This window comes from Malaclemys terrapin, chromosome 3 (assembly GCF_027887155.1).
Source record: "Malaclemys terrapin pileata isolate rMalTer1 chromosome 3, rMalTer1.hap1, whole genome shotgun sequence".
Classification (NCBI taxonomy): domain Eukaryota; kingdom Metazoa; phylum Chordata; order Testudines; family Emydidae; genus Malaclemys; species Malaclemys terrapin.
In genome coordinates, this window is record NC_071507.1 from 3,553,069 (window position 1) to 3,571,273 (window position 18,205).

Sequence of the window (18,205 nt, forward strand, 5' to 3'; positions counted from 1 at the left end):
GCTGCTGTTCTCAGCCTCCTTCCTCCCTGCAGAGGCTGGGCGGGTCCTGCCCCAGCTGTCGGCGCCGCCAGCTCTCCAGTGCCTCGCGCACCCGCCAGCCGTGGGGTGGGGCAAAGCAGCTCTGCTGGGCTCCGGGAGCTGGGCGAGGGGCACGCGCTGCTGCTGGGGTGGCCTCCCGCCTCACCTGGGAGCCGGGCATGGAGCTGGCTGGGAACCAGGGTGCTTTGCAGGATGCACAAGCCGAAAGCCCAGCAGGTGGGTTTGTCTTTTCTGGGGAATGTTTCAGTTTTGTTTTTTTGGTGAGAAGCGGAAAAACAAGTTTTCCATCCCAGCTGGTGCCGCAGAGCCTCTGGGCGTTCCCAGTCCCCACCTGCAGCCCTCTCCACTGGCCAGCCCCAAAGCTTGCCCCCCCTCGCCTTGCTCTGCACCCAGCACCCCCCCGGTGCTGGAGATGCCCGCAGGGTGCCTGGCCATCCCTGCGGCATGTGGCACTGTTCCCAACACCCCGGGCACGGGGCAGCGAGGCAGTGCTGTGCCTGGGGGCCCGAGACCAGGCCTGTAGCACTAAGGGGAGAGGGGACACCAGCCCCACGGGGACCTGCAAGGGGCTCCCCGCGCTCAGGCATGGAGGCTTTTCCCTGAGCGATGGCAGGGGTAATGCCCAGCTGCTGGGACATGGAGCGTCCAGGCTGGGCAATGCCCCCTCCCCAAGAGATGGGTCTGTGGCCTCTGCCATCTCCCTGCATGGGCCATTCTGCTACCAAGGCTCTGCGCTGCCTGTACCCCGCCCACCAGCCACAGAGCACCACAGGTCTGGTCCCGGTCGCTGTGCTCGATACAAACCAGAGAGACTCCTAGACTTTAAGGCTAGCAGGGACTATCATGAACATCCAGTCTGAGCTGTACATTGCAGGCCACAGAACCTCGCCCACCCCCTGCTGCCCCCTCAGAGGCAGGCGACTCTCCCCCCTCCCCCCCCCCCCCAAACCGCCCGGGTCTCTGCCAGTCTGCCCTCGGGGAGGATTCCTTCCTGACCCCACCTACGGTGATCAGTTAGACCCTGAGCATGTGGGCAAACCCCACCAGCCAGCCACGGGAGAGAGAATCCTCTGTGGTAACTCGGAGCCCTCCCCTCACTGAGCCATCTCCGGCTGGGGGAGATGCTTGCTAACAGCAGTCGATGGGGCCACATGCCATCGTAGGCAACGTCAGACCATCCCCTCCAGAGACTTTTCAAACTCAGTCCTGGCACCATCACTGCTCCCCTGGGAGCCTGTTCCAGAACTTCACCTTCGCCTCATTTCAAGCCTAAACTTGTTGATGGCCAGTTTATAGCCCTTTGTTCTTGTGTCCGCATTGGTGCTTAACTTAAATAACTCCTCTGCCTCCCTCCTGTTTATCCCTCTGATGTATTTATAGAGAGCAATCAGATCTCCCCTCAGCCTGCGTTTGGTTACAGTAAACAAGCCAAGCTCCTTAAGTCTCCCCTCATAAGGTTAGGTTTCCATTTCTCTGATCATCCTAGTAGCCCTTCTCTGCACCTGTTCCAGTCTGAATTCATCTTTCTTAAACCTGGGAGATCAGAATTGCACACAGTATTCCAGATGAGGTCTCACAGTGCCTTGTACAATGGCAATAACACTTCCCTGTCTCTACTGGAAATATTTTGCCTGATCCATCCTAGGGTTACATTAGTCTTTTTCACAACCACATCACATTAGTGGCTCATAGTCATCCTGTGATGGCCCAATACACCGAGGTCTTTCTACTCCTCTGTCGCTTCCAACTGATACGTCCCCAGCTCACAGCAATAGTCTTGTTGTTAGTCCCTAAGTGCTTGACCTTGTTCTTTGCACTATTACATTTCATCCCATTTCTATTAGTGCAGTTTTCAAAGTCCTCCAGATCTTCTTGTATGATATTCCGGTCCTCCTCCGTATTGCCCATACCTCCCAACTCTGTGTCCTCTGCACATTTTCTTAGCACACTCCCACTTTCTGTGCCAAGGTCACTAATGAAAATGTTAAATAAGATTGGTCCCAAGACAGGTCCCTGAGGCCGGTTGTATTAATTTACAGGGAATAGATGGGCCAAGGATGCTACATAAGCCAGTCACTGTCCAGCACTGAACAGTGGTAAAGTCTGATCCTATTTCATCCCAAGGCCTGGTTGGAATTCAGCTGGAGCTGGTTCAGGTGGGGATGTCACCTGAGTCCCTCTCTCTGACCTGGATCTCTCAAGATGGGGATGCCAAAGGCCTGGGTTTCCAGGACATGGTGGGGGTGGCAGCCATGGGTGAAGCTTGGGGAGGGGCCAGGGACCGGGGGCGAGCCAGGGCCGGTGGGCAGCTGGGAAGGACTGCAGAGCTTGGGCATGGGATGCTCAGGCAGTCGCCTTGCATACATTTTTTTCTGCCCCCTTCCACGCCCAGACAGCCCAGCCTTAGCGACTGTGGCGTCTGCCCTCTCTCCCCTGGCCCATCCTGCAGTCCTCGCCATCTCCATGTGCTCTGTGCTGGTCTCTGCCAGTCTGCAGGCGGCTCCGGGCACCAGTACGGCCTGGCGGGCAGGGATGAGGAGGGCGGGCGTTTGCCAGGGTCCCTGTGTGGCAGGCATGTTCGGCACTCGTTTCCATGGCAACAATATCACAGGATGCACCAGGAACTGAGATTAAAGCATAATTTTAGCACCTGCTAAAGTAACAAAATTCTGCCCCCTTCCCCCCACCTCCCGACTCTCAGCTGTTCCTGTAGGAACCAGAACTTCAAATTTCCGATAGTCGTCCTCCGAATCAGACCTAGAAAACCACGGGGCAGGGGCTGGCTTGGGGGTGGGTGAGGGCAGGGAATGGGGCATTTCCTCTTTAGGGGTGCTGGCTGCAGTCTGGCCCCAGGGGTGGAATCGCCTGGCTCAGGGAATGGGACATGGGGCCTTTCCTCTCTGGGGGGCACCAGCTCTGAGCCGGCCCCAAGGTGTGGGACCAGCTGATTGGGAGGGTGGGCTGGGTATGGGGCAAGGGTCATTTCCCCTCTAGGGGGCGCTGGCTACAGTCTGGTCCCAGGGCCCTGAGTTCGGTTCTCTTGTTGGAAATCCCAAGCAAGGCTCCCTGGGGGGCAGGGCTGCCGGGGCAGGGCTCCCGGGGAGTACAGCCATTTCCAGCCCTCAGCAGTGACAGATCATCAGGCAGCTACTTCTGGAAGCAAATGCACCAATCCAGCAAGAGCAGCTGACAGAGCAGATATGAACATGGGAAAGAACAGCCACGCTGGGTCAACCCAATGGTCCATCGATCAGTGTCCTGCCTCCAGTCCCAGGTGCTTCAAAGGGAATGAACAGAACAGGGCTATTATCAAGTGAGCCATCCCCTGTCGTCCAGTCCCGGCTTCTGGCAGTCAGAGGTTATGGGGCATCCAGAACATGGGGCTGTAACCCTAACCATCCTGGCTAATAGCCACTGAGGGACCTATCCTCCAGGAACGTCTATAATTCTTTTTTGAACCCAGTTATACTTTTGGCCTTCACAACATCCCCAGGCAATGAGTTCCACAGGTTGACTGTGTTGTGTGAAAAAGTACTTTTGAAACCGGCTGTCTATTAATGTCATTCTTGTGTTACGTGAAGGAAGAAATAACACTTCCTTATTCACTTGCTCCAAACCAGTCATGATTTTATAGACCTCTACCATATCCCCCCTTAGTCGTCTCTTTTCTAAACTGAACTGTTCCAGTCTTTTTCATCTCTCCTCAGACAGACGCTGTTCCATGCCCCTACGGTTTTTTTTGTTGCCCTTCTCTGCACGTTTCCAATTCTGATATATCTTCTTTGAGACAGAGCAACCAGAACTGCACACAGTATTCCAGGTGTGGGTGCATCATGGATTTATGCCGTGGCGTTCTGTTATTTTCTACTTTATTAGCTATTCTTTTCCTAACGGTTCCTCATATTCTGTTTGCTTTTTTGACTGCTACTGCAGCACATTGAGCAGATGTTTTCAGAGAACTATCCACAATGACTCCAAGATCTTTCTTGAGTGGTAACAGCTAATTTAGACCCATCGTTTTGTCTGGATAGTTGGATTATGTTCTCCAAGGTGAATTACTTTGCACTTAAAACATCGAATTGCATCTGCTGTTCTGTCACCCAGACGCTCCGTTTAGTGAGAGCCCTTTGTAACGCTTTGCGTCAAATTGAAGCAGCCACCAGCACCCAGAGCCCATCCACAGACAAACCCCAGCCGCCCAAGGCACCCAGGGTAGGAGAAAGAGCAGCAACTGCAGTCTCCCCCCCAACAGCCTGAGCTCGGAGCTGTCAAGGGTTCCACAGGGTCAGTGGAGAGACACCCAGGAGCTGTCAAACTCTTCCATGTGCTCCAGTATTTCCTGGTCGGCAAAGGCATGAGGGGCGCTAGGGAATGTGTAGAGGAGGTGAGCTACAGCCAGCTCGCCCTGCTTCAGCAATTAGCAACAGCCTTCGAGTCCCAACGTCCTTTAGGACATGCAATCTAAGAGCGTGTTTCCAGCCACCAGAGGTGGGTCACCCCGCAGGCAGCTCTGCAGGACAACAGCCCACTCCCCAATCTGCAAGCCATCGAATGAAGCACGGGAGTGCTGACCAGAAACCCAGCGTGCCTGGGGCTGGACTGCATCGATCTGCACTTCCTGGGCCAAGCACTGAGCCGAAAGGCCTGGCTGCACAAAAGGAATGAAGTGCCTAGCAAATCACTCGCAGAGCCTGAGTTAGGCACCTGGGCTCCCCACCCAATGAATGGGAACAAACACCTTAGACGGCAGTTCTCCGAAGCCAGTGTGCTGGGCAAGTAGCCGCCTCAGCTAGCCAATGGGAGATGGCAACCGGGGAGGTGGATGCTAAGCCCTCCCCCTCCCCCAGAGCTAGCTGCTCCAATCCAGGCTGCAGGGCAGTGCCGACCTCTGCTAGCGCTTGAGCCAGAGCAAGGGTGACCAGACAGCAAGTATGAAAAATCGGGACAGAGGGTGGGGGGTAATAGGTGCCCATATAAGAAAAAGCCCTGAATATCGGGACTGTCCCTATAAAAGTGGGAGATCTGGTTACCCTAGCCCGAGCCCCTCACTCAGCACCAGGCACCTGGGCCATTTTGCCAGGAGCCGGTGCAGCCCCTGTATGGCTGCAGTCTCAGGGGTTCATGCACTCCCTGGGGAGGCAGGAGACCCAGGTCTGACCTCCTCCTCCCCCGCCGCCCCCGCTCTGCCAGAAGGGGGAAGAGATTTGACCAGGGCTAGGAGGGGAGTGGAGAGGAGGCCATAAGTCTGTCCGTGAGGTAGATTTCTCCAGATCCCAGTCACAAGCTGGTCTGTTATCAGTTAGCTCCTCCGAAACTGCAAGATTCGCTCTTCAGCCTTAGCTCAGTGAAACTCTCCTATTGTTTCACCTTCTTTTGGTACTCTGTGTAAAAACATATTGTGTGTTTCATGTTTACATGGAGAACAGTTCTCCGCAAATCTCTGTAATACAATTTCAGAGTTAGCCAAACTATTAACCACATCAAGTGCTGCAGAGTCAGCTATGGGAAGTTATTGTCATCCTTTTTTCAGGCCCCGTCACTTTTCGATAGCGACTGGAAAACTGTTTACACTTTCTCCAGTTGTTTTCCAGAGTTTCAGCTCAGGTAGAGCTTTTACCTGCTCCATTTTTCCACTCAGACACTTTTCTTAGGCCATGGCTACGCGACACATTTTGCTGACGCAAGTTACATCGGCATAAAGCCATCCAAGTTAGTACATCGCTCATGCACATGCATACTTGGCTCCTTGTGTCGGCGCTGCGCGTACTCACCAGGAGAGCTTCTATTGATGTGCAGTGCATCATGGGTAGGTATCCCAGCATGCAACCCACCCCTGTCCAGTGAACTCTTATGGAACGTTTTGGCAATGCAAGGTAGGGCAGAAATGAGTCGCGCAGGGGTGACTGGGAGCCAGGGGTCAACTTCCCAACTTCCCAGCATACAATTGTCTCCATCCCATGTCACCTATATCCATATTTTTCACACCTTTTAAAAAAAAAAATCACAGGAGCCCCTGTGGCCCTTCTCACTGTCTGCCATCTCCGACAGAAGCCTGGAGCCTGCACAGCTCTGCACTAGTCTCATGTGCATTGCAAGCACAGGGGGTTAGATGACCCTGGCCATCCCTTCTATGAGTCTATGGCACACGACCCTCCAGTTTTTGGAGAGCTGCACAAAGAACCACATGAGTGGGGAACGTGACGATTCCTTGGAGGACAGATTGCTGTGGGACATAGCAAGAACCAAGGTAGGGTGACCAGATGTCCCGATTTTATAGGGACAGTCCCGATTTCTGGGTCTCTCTCTTATATAGGTTCCTATTACCCCCCAACCCCTGTCCTGATTTTTCACACTTGCTGTCTGGTCACCCTAAACCAAGGTAAGGTTGCTGGTGGCATTCATGGAGCAGCTGCAGATGGTGAAGCACTGCTTCTGGGCCTGAGAAACAAGCACTGATGGGTGGGATTGTACCATAATGCAGGTTTGGGATGATGAGCAGCGGCTGCAGAACTTTCGGATGCACAAACCCCCCCTTCCTGGATCTGTGCGCCGAGCTCACGCCAACCTTCCAGCACCGGGACACCCGCGCGAGAGCTGCACTGACAGTGGAGAAGCAAGTGGTGAGTGCACTGTGGAATCTTGCAATGCCGGATTGCTGCTGGTCAGTGGGAAATCAGTTCGGAGTTGGAAAATCCACTGCAGGGTATCGTTGTCATGCAAGCGTGCAGGGCCATGAATCATCTCCTGCTATGCAGGACTGTGACTCTCGGCAATGTACAGGACGTAGTGGGTGGATTTGCAGCAGTGGGGTTCCCAGACTGTGGTGGAGAAATAGACAGCACACACATCCCTATTTTGGCACCAAGCCACCTTGCCACCGAGTGCATCGAGAGAAAAAGCTACCTTTCTATGGTGGTGCAATTGTTGGTGATCACTGGGGATGCTTCACCCACATCAACATGGGCTGGTCAGGAAAGGTGCATGACGCTCACATCTTTAAGAACACAGGACTTTTCAGAAAGCTGCAAGCAGGGACTTTCTTTCCCAATCAGCTGATTATCATTGGCGATGTATAAATGCCAATAGTGATTCTGAGGGACCCAGGCTACCCCGGCTCATGAAGCCGTACACCCGCTACATTGACAGCACCAAGGAAAGATTCAGCGGTGCCGAATGACAACTGAATGTGCTTTTGGTAGATTGAAGGGATGCTGGCGTGGTTTACTCACAAGACTGGATCTTAGTGAAAAAACATCCCAATGATTATAGCAGCCTGCTGTGTCCTGCATAATATTTGTGCAGCAAAGGGGAAAAGTTGCTGCTGGGGTGTAGGGGCTGTCTGGCGAGTTTGAACGACCAGACCAAGAGCTATCAGAAGAGTTTAGAACAGGGCTATATGGATCAGGAAGTCTTTGAAGGAGCACTTTACAAGTGAGCCACAGGAATGTGTTGGGGTGGACTGTGCTCTCTTGGGCCCTGCTGTTTTAGGGCTAGTAAGGAACTGTGTGGTGATTGCTAGACATGTAGGAATATAACAGTATCAATGCACCTATTAATTGTGTGGTGCTTATTGTACATTTATGATTATTACACTGTGTGTGTCACTGATCCTATGAGTTGTCACTGTTCAACAACAAGTAAAGGGGTGCTGTCAGTACCACGAGGTGCTCTGTAGCATATGTTGTGAAGTACTAAAGATTAATTATTCTCCAAACAATAGAATTTTGAATAACAAAACCAGTGCAAAGAAAAATCTGTGTAATTTAAAAGCAAATATATTCAAAACTTAGTAAAGTAATGGAACGTAACTTAACAAGGGGAAAGAACATTCATGTCAATTTTAGCTACACATATGGCAAGTGTGGCTTTCACGGGTCCCTGTATGGGAAGCGGTGGTTGTCCTGTGGAGTGGTACGGGTAGGGATGCAGCCCCTGATGTCACATGGAACGTTGAGCGGGTGATGGAGGGAGGCACTAGACTGGAGTTCTCCATGGGCTGCCAAGGGAGGCGAGCCTGGGATTGTTGAACTTGTAGGTCCACAAGAGCCTGCAGCAGCTGTGTTTGCTGGCAGAGAAGCCCCATTACATCCTGGTGCATTTCCCCTCTCCTTTTTTTGCTGGGACGCCTGGGCCCGTCTCCTGCCTGCTCTTTCCTTCTCCAGGCTGTCTGCTATGTTCACCCTCCAGACCCTGTGCTTGTGGTCCAATGCAGCACTGGCTTGCAGGATCTCATTACACATATCAACTGAGTCCTTCTTTCTCCTCCTTATCTGGCTCAGGGGTTCTGGGGGTGTAGAGACGGAGACACTTAAGAACATAATGGCGACGGCAGCAGCTGCTGCAGCTAACACACAGAGGTACCATTGTCAATACAGTCACAAGGGAAGGCGAAAGTTAAGATTCGGAACTCCCTTCCCTTGCTCCCCTAAAGTTTTAAACAAGACTTGCTTCTTGGTACTTGTGTTTCGGAGTATCACTCACAGCCCCAGCCATGGGGAGTGCGGACTGCCGGAAATGAGAGAATTGCTCGGTTGCATGAATCTAGCGGTATAGAGCATTGGCACTGAATACTGGCACTGTTTTCCACAGGTGGGGGTGATTTTAGCTGATATTTCTCTCCGGAGAGTAACAAAGGCAGAGAGAGCCCAGGTGCTGCTGGTGTCCCATATGCTGCTAGCCCGTGTACCGCAATGGTGCAAGCCGAAGCGATCGCTGACTGACATGGGAAAGTGTCCTACTGCCGAGGAAGAAATAAGGCTGCCATCCCTGGAGACCTTTGGCAGAGGACTGCAGAGTGCCTCAAACCTCCATGAAAGTGTCATCAAGATGTCTCAGGAAGATTCAAGCGACATCCCTGTGCACATAAACAAACTGCTCCGCATGGTCCCCTGCCTAACTCTAGGGGGCAATGAAAAGCAGATAGCGACTCTAGCTCTCCTGGTCGTAACACGACCTCTCCCAACACGAGTAAATGAATGGAAAGGCGATACCTGGGTCCTGCTAATGTCCCTGTGATGGGAAATACAATCACACACTTACCTGAAGTTCCTTCCGCTGCATCAGGCTCCACAGCTGGAACTGTGGTGGCTTCTCAGGCAAATCCTGGCTCCTGTCTTAGCTGTAGCCAGCCCCCTCCCCCCCCCGTGGGGGTTGGAGTGTGGGAGGGGGCTCAGGGTGGAGGCAGAGGATTGGGGTGCAGGGGTGAGGGCTCCGGCTGGGGGAGTGGGCTCTAGGGTGGGGACAGAGATGAGGGGTTTGGAATGCAGGCTGCCCCAGGGCTATGGCAGGGAGCCAGGACTCCCCTCAGTTCTCTCTTCCCCACAGCAGCACCTGGACTGGGTGCCTCTCCCCTGGCCGTGTCAGGTCCAGGCTGGGTTGGGGCCAGGGGACAGGTGCCTCTTCCCTGGCTGTGGCAGGTCTGGGCCGGCCTGGGTCGGGGCGCCTCTCCCCCGGCTGTGGCCTATGATGATTTCTTCCACGCTGCCCTGCTGTTTCTCCCCAGGGAGTAGAGAGCAGCATGGAGCGAGGGGACAGGTTGAGGTCCCGTCCTCTCCAGTGCCATGGGGTTTCCAACAGCCCTGCCCACTGTGGGTCTTGGCCCAACTCCACTGCAGTCAACGGGCTCTGGGCCAGGATCTCTGCTAGGCCGGGAGTGCTGGCACCTACCCCACAGTCATGGTGAGGCCTCAGTGTATGGGGCTTCCCATCTAACTCCAGGCACACCCCCACACCTCCACTGGAAGGGCCAGCCCAAAGGGATGCTCGAGCCTCAGCTTGTGTCAGGCAGTGGAGCTCAGACCTTGTGGCATCTGCCCCTTCCCCTCTGTGGGGCGCTATAAAGGGCTTCCCTGGGTGAGCAGTTCCAAGCAGCGCTGGGCTCTCCAGTGCAGTTTGTCTCCCCTGTGTTAGAGGGTTGGGTACCAGAGGAGGCCATTCCTACCCACCTCTCCTGCTGATCAGAAAGGGGATCCTCCCCTCTTTCCAAAGCTGCTCATGCCCTCTCTCATGCATGGGGTGAGGGAAAGGGAGATTACAGCTTGCAGTGAGGGGAAAAGAACTAGCCCAGAGATTAGATTCATGCTCCAATAACCCCTCAGCCTCGGCTGGATGTTTAGCCAGGCCCCGGGGGCTGTTCTCTCTTTCTCCAGGCAGGGAGCTGTAGACTCAAGAGGAGATCTAGGGTGGATACAATGCGGGCTCTGGCCCAGGGTGATATCAGCCTCACCTGTGCTGGGGTAGCCATCCTGCCCAGGTGAAGGGGGAGTCCAGGGCTCCTGTGATGGGAGCATGTGACCAAGAACCAGCCCCCATGGGATGTGTAAGGGGCAGCCTGAGCTCAGGGCAGGAGGGCTGGGCGTGTTACCCTTGGCCCAGGGGCCAGCCTTAGCTCCCAGGCGGAGGGGCCCAGGAATGGGAGCCAGCAAATAAGTCTGGCAGGGAGGGGGGAAGAGAGAGAGAGTGTGTGTGTGTCCGGGTGAGTGTGATGGTGCTCAGCCAGCCTCCCTCCGAAAACAAGGGTGTGGGTGCAGTGATTCCCTCTGATGTTGTTGGGATGGCAGCAGCAGGGTCTGAGGCTGGAGGTAAGACCCTGTTACAAGCTCAAACTAGGGAGTCAGACAGGGCCTCGGCCTCTGAGAGGTACAGGGTGGCTGCCTGCAGAACAGGCCCAGGAGTGCCCCCCCCGCCCCCCCATTGAACTCTCCTGGCCTCTCTTGAGAGCAGCATCTCTGTTGCCATCTCTCTTGTCTCTACCCTGTTCTCTGTGGCCCACCCCCAGGGCGAGGGCTGGCTTGTTCCCCTTCCTCTGGTCTCTGTACCCTCTGCATTCCCAGCCCTTGTCCCTACAGCGTGGGTGAGTTATCCCTCTCCTGCTCCTATGTATGCAGGCTCTCCCCTCCTGCTGGGGCCCCTAGCGTAGGTTCTGTTGTGGAGCTTCCCATCTGCTAGCACCTCTCCCCTGGGATACCCCTCCTCTCCCTGCCCCCCCTCCCATTACTGACCGTGGGAAGCCAGCCCCTCCCATTCTTCCCCTTCCTGTGCAAGAACAGGGAAGCAATATGGGGGTGACTGGTTCTGCTGAGTAGGGGAGGAATGGGACAGACAGTTGGGGCCCCTACTTCCCCACCCCAAAGATAGCTGCTATCAGTGAGGATGCTGGGGGAAAGGGAACTGGGCCCCCTTTTTTGCTGTCTTTAGCTGGTTGTAAGGTAACCACTTAAGTCTCCAAAGAAATAAAAGGACCTTGTGTGAAACAGATGGGATAGGTGGGTTCTAGCTCCCCCCCATGTTTTAGTCATGATCTAAAGCCAGACCTTTGTATCTTGCTATATAGGCCTTGGCATAGGAACTGCCAGGTTGGGTCAGAAAGCCATGGGCCAGCGACTCTCATAGCCTGTCTCCAACCGGGGTCAGAATCAGCAGCTTCACAGGAAGGTGGGAGAACCCTGAGAGTGGACAACTTCAAAATAAGCTGCCCCCAAGGGGAATTTCTCCCAGCCCCCACCAGTTTGTGGCTGCCTGCTGCCCTGAAATTAGGGTTTATAGCCCTTATTTTCATGTTGTCTAGGGTGAGCGAGGCTGTTCCTGTGCATATTAATGTCCAGTTGTTTGCTGAACCGGGCTATGCTGCTGGCCTCAATGATCTCTTGTGGTACTGAGTTCCACAGGCTAATCAGATGTTAAACCTTGGCATGACTTGCTGAAACAGGGTTGTGAGAGGTTGCTGGACAGTAGGAAGAGGAGGGCAGTGGCTGCTTTCAGCTCGGCTGGGGGCTCGCAGCAGGTCTTTAACACAGGAAAGTGCTGGCCTAGCCCCCTAGGCAGCTGCTGAGGTGGAGGTGTGAGCTGGGTGGCTCCCAAGGCCAGAAGCCTTCACCAACCTCTGGTGAGGACCTGGGCCAGTCCCCTTCTGGCCCGATCCCGGCACAGGGAATAGGAATAACCTAGGGCAGAGGCCTGGCCTACACCTCTCCAGCCCACTCTGCCTGGCCTGGCCTGGCCTGCACAGTCCCTGAGCTCGACCCCAGCCTCTGCTCGTTCTAGTTCCAGCTTGTCCCTGCTCTGTCCCGGGCCAGGCCCGCGCTACCGCCCCGCACGCATTCATGGGGCTCTGTCCCTTTAAGAGCCTCCCTCTGTCCTCGGCCCCTCCGGCTGACGTCGAGCGTGAGCACAGCTCCCCAGGAATGTATGCAAATCAAGCCCCGCCCCCCGGGCCAATGGGAAGCGCCGCTCGGGCGCCCCTCGCCCAATGCCGAGCGAGGCCCGCCAGAGGGCGGCCAATGGGCGGGAGGCGCCGGCTCGCACCATATAAGGAGCGGCTTCGCCATAAAAGGCAACATTGTATCGCTTTATATGGGGGGAAAGTGGCGCGCGGGCGGCGGGCCGGAGCCGGAGCGGATCCGTCTGTAGCGGGAGCGAGCGAGCGGGGCCAGGCCGGGAGGCGGAGGCGGGGGCCGGGCCGGAGCAGCCGGCGCGGGGCCCATGGCAGCGCCGGCCTGACCCGCCCTCGCTCTCCCTCCGCGGCACCATGTTACCCAGCCAGGCCGGGGCCGGGAACGGCGCTGCCGCCCTGGCCCGCGGCTCCGGCATGGGCATGGCCCGGGCCGCCTCGGGCCGGCCGGGGGCCGGGGCGCCGCGCGGCGCGAACGGCGGCGGAGCGGGGGGCCGCGGCCCTGGCAACGGCGCGGGGCTGGCGGGGGGCCGCTTCGAGCGGGACCGGGACGCGGCGGCGGCGGGGGCCGGGCCGCTCTACAGCGGCAGCGAGGGCGACTCGGACTCGGCGGAGGAGGACGAGCTGGGCAGCGCCGAGCGCCGCGGCCTGAAGCGGAGCCTGGCGGACGTGGAGCTGGGGGGGGTGGGGCCCGAGGCGGCGGTGGCGGCGGCGGCCGGGGGCTACGGCGGGGTGAGCGGGGCCGTGAGCGGGGCCAAACCCGGCAAGAAGACCCGGGGCCGCGTCAAGATCAAGATGGAATTTATCGATAACAAGCTGCGGCGCTACACCACGTTCAGCAAGCGGAAGACCGGCATCATGAAGAAGGTACCGGGCCGGGATCCGGGGGGCATCCGGGGCGAGCGCACACTCCACTCCCGTGCGGAAGGTGGGGCTGGGCTAGGAGGCCCGGGCCTTTGCGGAAGAGGGGCCCCCACAGCCGCCTTGGGGGGAGGGGAGGGGAGGTCCCCTTGTGGGGTCACAAAGAGGGGGTGGGGGCGGCTCGGGACACTGGGGGGCCGGGAGACCCCCCTACCTGGCGTGCGAGGGAGTGTCTGGCTATGGGGGGCCCAGAGTAACCCCGCTGCCAGCCCCCAGGCGTGGAGCAGCCTGGACCCGCGACTGGGCAAGGTGCTGGGTGCTTCCCTGGGAGGATCCCCACACTCCAAGGAGCCAGCCCAGGGTCAGATCGGGTCCGGGCTCGGGAGCGCCCAGGCAGGAGTGGGAAAGGGACTCGGGGTGGCTTCCTTCGGTGACAGCTGGGGCTTGTCACCGCTCCCCCTTCTGAAGCAGGGACCAGAAAACCAGGAGCGCTTCCCCTCCAAGGTGGTCTCCTGGGCCAGATAAGGGCCTGGCCTGGCTTTAAACCTGCGTGGTAGCGAGAGCGAGGCTGACTGGCTGGTTGTTGGGGTGCGGAGTGCACCCCCGTGGGATGGAGGCTAAGCCCAGTGTAGGGTCAATAGGAGGGGGTGGCTTGAGTGTGCAGAGACAGGCACGCTGAAAATACTTAGAGAGAGACTTGGGTGACCAGATACACTCATGAGCCAACTTTTGGGTGGCCCTTAGACCCTATTGTAATCAACATGACTGATGATGATGATGGTCTCTTGGCTCAAGGAGACCAGTCATATCGCAGCTGGGCTACTATTGGCCAGGTACTAAACTGCCAACATGCAGCGCCTAGGGAAATACATGTTAAGTGTTGGTGATGTTTCAGGGCTCCCCCTAGATCGGGAGGAGGGAAGCTGTTTTTCAAGGGGTCTAAATCCTGTTTACACCCACAGAGCTAAGTAGTATTCACAACACCGTCTAAAAAATACTCGTGAACGCTCTGTAAATCGTCACCTCTTCTCCTGTTCTAGACCTGCTGTGCGCACTGCGTTCCGCACTAGCGGAAACCCTTTGAGAAAGGAATGGGCCGTACCCCGTGAGCGGGGCTATTCTTGCCATACGCACGCTAGTGCCCTACCCAATCTAGACGCCGACTGACCCAGCTGGGGAGAGCATTCTAGAGTCTTGAGTCCTGACTGTTGGGGAGCTCATCTTGTGATTTGGCCTAGCTGGTCTCTTAGCTTGTCCCTAGGCGTGACCAGATGGAGGTTTGTACAGCCCTAATAGATCCCCTCCCTCGGAGTTCGCACCACCCCAACACAGTGAGTTAAGCTTTGCTGCCCCCCTACCCCCCAAAAGTGTTCACCAAGCCATGCTGGACGCAGCTCTAGCTTCCTTCCTTGGAAGTCAGGCCCTCTTGCCCATAAATATAATTAAATAATGGAGATATCTCATCTCCTAGAACTGGAAGGGACCTTGAAAGGTTATTGAGTCCAGCCCCCTGCCTTCACTAGCAGGGCCAAGTACTGATTTTGCCCCAGATCCCCAAGTGGCTCCCTCAAGGATTGAACTCACAACCCTGGGTTTAGCAGGCCAATGCTCAAACCACTGAGCTATCCTTCCCCCTGCTTGCCAGTTTCCAAACTCTTGACATATTTCTGGTTCTGAAGTCCAGAACAGAACACGTTGTTCCAGATGCGTTTCTACCAGAGCAGGTCTGTTATCGTCCAGCCTTCACTTGATGCTTTTACATGTGATCTGTCTTACTTGGCGGACTTGCTTCCTAGCATCAAGAGATCTTGACTGTAGCAAGAGGGGCGAGAACAACCCAAAAATGCAGTACTGGTAGTAAGGTGGTGGCCCAGCCTCTCCCAAAAAGGTAAGGGAAGATGGGTTGTTGCTCTGAACATAATGGTGTGACCGAATGCTCTGCCCATCCAAACTGAGGAGTGAAACGCTGAGTGGGTCCCCCTCCATCAGCTGTCTAGCATCTCCACTTGTGCACATGGAGATGTGGCCAGCCAGGAGTTAGAGAAGCATTCGGAGCGTTACACCTGGTTGGCTAGCAACTCCAGGGAAGGTGACCGGGTGTAAGATATCACCTGAGTGCAGCCATCTCAGCCAGCCAGGTGAACAGTGTGCCGAGGGGCTGTGCTCCTCAGGACTCCAGTGTGAATCCCAATTTACAGAGGATACTGGGAAACATCAGCGTGGGACCCGGGCTCTTCGGCATCGTCTCCTCCGTCTCAAGGGCTGAGCTGAGCCAGTTGGGGGTTGAACGATGACTGATTTGAGCCGGGAAATGGGGGTGAGCAGGGATGTAGCAGGTTTGCAGAAGAGATGCTGTTATTTAGGCGAGTTGGGACCAGAGGAGCTTCAGAGAGCCTGAGGCAGGCTGGGAGAACAGGCAGCACGATGGGAAACCAACTCCGGTGTCGGGAAATGCGAAGGACTGGACGTTAGAGGGAGAAACTTGACTTGTTAGTACAGGTTACTGGGCTCTACTATCAAGTGAGGAACGGGACCTGGGCATCGTTGTAGGGGGCTCTCCAAACCATCAAACAATCAGACCCGATATTCAGATAACTGAGGAATGGGCTGGAAGATGATGCAGCCCCGTGTGGGCACCGTGTGTAGTTCTGCCACCACATCTCTCCCGGGAGGTTACAGAACTAGAGCAGTCTAGAGAATCGTCAAGGCCCAGGAGGGCTCCTCTCGGGAGAGCGGTTTGTTACCCTAGGGAGGAGCCGAATTGGAGAGGACGTGATAAAAGTCGATAAAGGAGTGGGGCAGAGAAGGGAGACCCTTGGCTTACCCAGGTTCGAAAAGGGCTTGGGCATCTCCATGACTACCTCACGATAGATCCCTTCCAGAATTGTAAACCCTCTGCCTCAGGGCTTACGCCAGTCTCTGGCTGTGCCCATGTGTCCTGAGAAACGCTGTGTGTGCAGGGCCCTCTGGGCCAGTACAATGTGATCCCTCCTGGGTAGAAGGGGAAGCTGCCGGGAGAGGGTCCGGGCAGCGGATGGGGGCAGAGAGCTGCCTGTGCCATGCTGTGCCGTGGGTGTTGGGGCTCACGAGGCCTCTCCGGGAATCTCTGCTGGGCCTGTAACAAGCTGGGAAGCATCTGGAGCCGTGGCAGGTTGCCCTTGAACAGGCCTGTACCTTGCTGGGTGAGGAGGGTGGCTGGGGGCTGTCCCTTCGGAAGCCAGCTGCTTTGATTCTGTACCACTGATGCATGCGGTAACGTTGCTGGGGATGGTCTGAGGTGGTGCACCTGACCGCTGGCTACCCTCTGACAGCACCCCCTTGTCCTTCCTTGGCTGGTGGCACGCAGGGCACCTGGGGGCAGGTGATGCCATCGGAGGGGTGGGGAAGGCGGAGTTGGCAGGGTCAGTAGAAGCAGAGCCAGCTGCTAACAGGCCCTCCTTGAAGTGCTGCTAAACGGTGCTTTGCCGGGACCCCGGCATGGTCTCCTCCGGCCGTGATTGCTCTGCACGGCAGGGGCTGTGCTGTATGTTGCGCGGCAGCGTCCCGGGGCGGGGGGGGTGCGCTACCTCCTGCAGTACGGGGTTTCTTCCCCGCTAGCCTGGTGTGGCAGTCGCGCAGGTGTAACTGACCGGCCTGAGACAGCGCTGCTGCTCCCCCAGGGGGCTCTGGGTGGGGCGGGCAGCTTCCCTGTGGGGGCTGGGGCTTGGGAAGGCATTGTTCCTCTGGCCGGGACTGTCCCCTTTCCCCCTCTTGCCCAGGGCAGGCTGGCCATGTGAGCTGCTCAGTGCGTGGTGGGGAAGGCCAGTGGCCAGCCTGTGCTCCCGTTGGCTGGGTCCAGGCTAACCTTTGCAAAGGCAGAGCGTAGCGCCAGCCCCTGCGGTCCCTCTGGGGGAGCTCTGCCTGCCCCGAGTGTTGCAGAGCCCCGGAGCAGCAATTTGCCAGTCTCACCTGGGGGGTGGGTGTGCCCACTAGCCCCGGGGGGTGCCTGCCTGGTCCTTCCTCCGCATGCTGAGGTGGTGAGTTGAGCTGTCCCTTGTCTGTCTCGCCCACTTCGGAGGGCCACATGGGTGGGCAGCCTGGGGGAGCAGGGGTCAGTGCTGGGCCTGGCTTGACGTCTCTGTGCCCTGGCAGGGTGCTGGTGCCTGGCGCCGATGAGCTGACTGGGGGAGCTGCAAACACCAGCTGGACCAGGGGAGTAACAGGCGCCTGGCAGTGTGGCTGGGAGTGGGGACCTGCCGTCCCCGGATCCTCGGTGGCAGGGAGACGAGTGCCGTACCCGGAGCAGCCGGACACGCCAGGGGGCGGTGGTCAGCAAACGATATGGGGCGCTGTCCTGTTTTGGCTCCAAACTGCCGACCTGGAGGAGGGATGGGCCCCAGCAGCCGTGTCTGGGTTGTGCTGGGTTTGGTGTGACAGTCTCTGCCTATAAGCACTTGCGGCCCAGGATGAGTGTCGGGGGCTCACTTGCTCGTGGGACGCTGTAGCCGAGTGCTGCTGTGGCCCACTGGCCCGTTGCCCTGCCCTCGCCCTGCTGGCTGACTTCCATGGCAGTGGGGTTTGAGGTGCAGGACTGCATACGTGCTCACTCCGGGGCCTCTTGCTACCAGGAACCATCCCAGCCTCGTCCGGGAGAGATGCAGGCCAGAACCCTGCTCTCCTGGATGTATAGCAGACATCCTGGGCCCCGTGCGCTTGGGCTTTGGGGGTTTCCTGGGGAACTGCAGGGACCCTGTGCCCTGCTGTGCTGACAGACAGGACCCGCACTGGGTGCAGGTCCTGCCCTGGGGACAGGGGACCATCTCCCTCACAGCGGGGCGGCCCCCTTCCTGCCTGGGTCAGGGCTGCCTGCCCTGCTCCCTCTCTGAGGCTGCCGGAGCTCTGGCTTTGCTGGGCAGGGCGGATCCCCCGCCTGTCGCCGGCTGCAGCAGGAGGATTGGCCGGGGGCACTTGTGGTGTGGGTGGAGGGTTTGAAGCCAGGCAGCCCTGGTGGAACGTAGCTCTCCGCTGCTGGGGCTGTGCGCAGCCATGGGCTGGGGGCGCTGGCTTGTTGCTGGGTTGGGGAGCCCAGGGCAGCCCAGAGGCCTCGTGGGACTGGTGCTGTGCAAACCCGGGGGGAGACGGGCACTGCCCAAGAGC

The 18,205-nt window shown here is 57.3% G+C and overlaps 1 protein-coding gene across 1 annotated transcript in view; it reads left to right on the forward strand.

The window, feature by feature from the left end:
* The first annotated feature begins 12,420 nt into the window (after positions 1 to 12,420).
* SRF (serum response factor) overlaps positions 12,421 to 18,205 on the forward strand; it is a 32,728-nt gene continuing 26,943 nt past the window's right edge. The window contains exon 1 of the mRNA XM_054022334.1: positions 12,421 to 13,075. Coding sequence (XP_053878309.1) covers positions 12,566 to 13,075 — 510 coding nt within the window. The 5' untranslated portion in view covers positions 12,421 to 12,565. The remainder of the gene's footprint in view (positions 13,076 to 18,205) is intronic.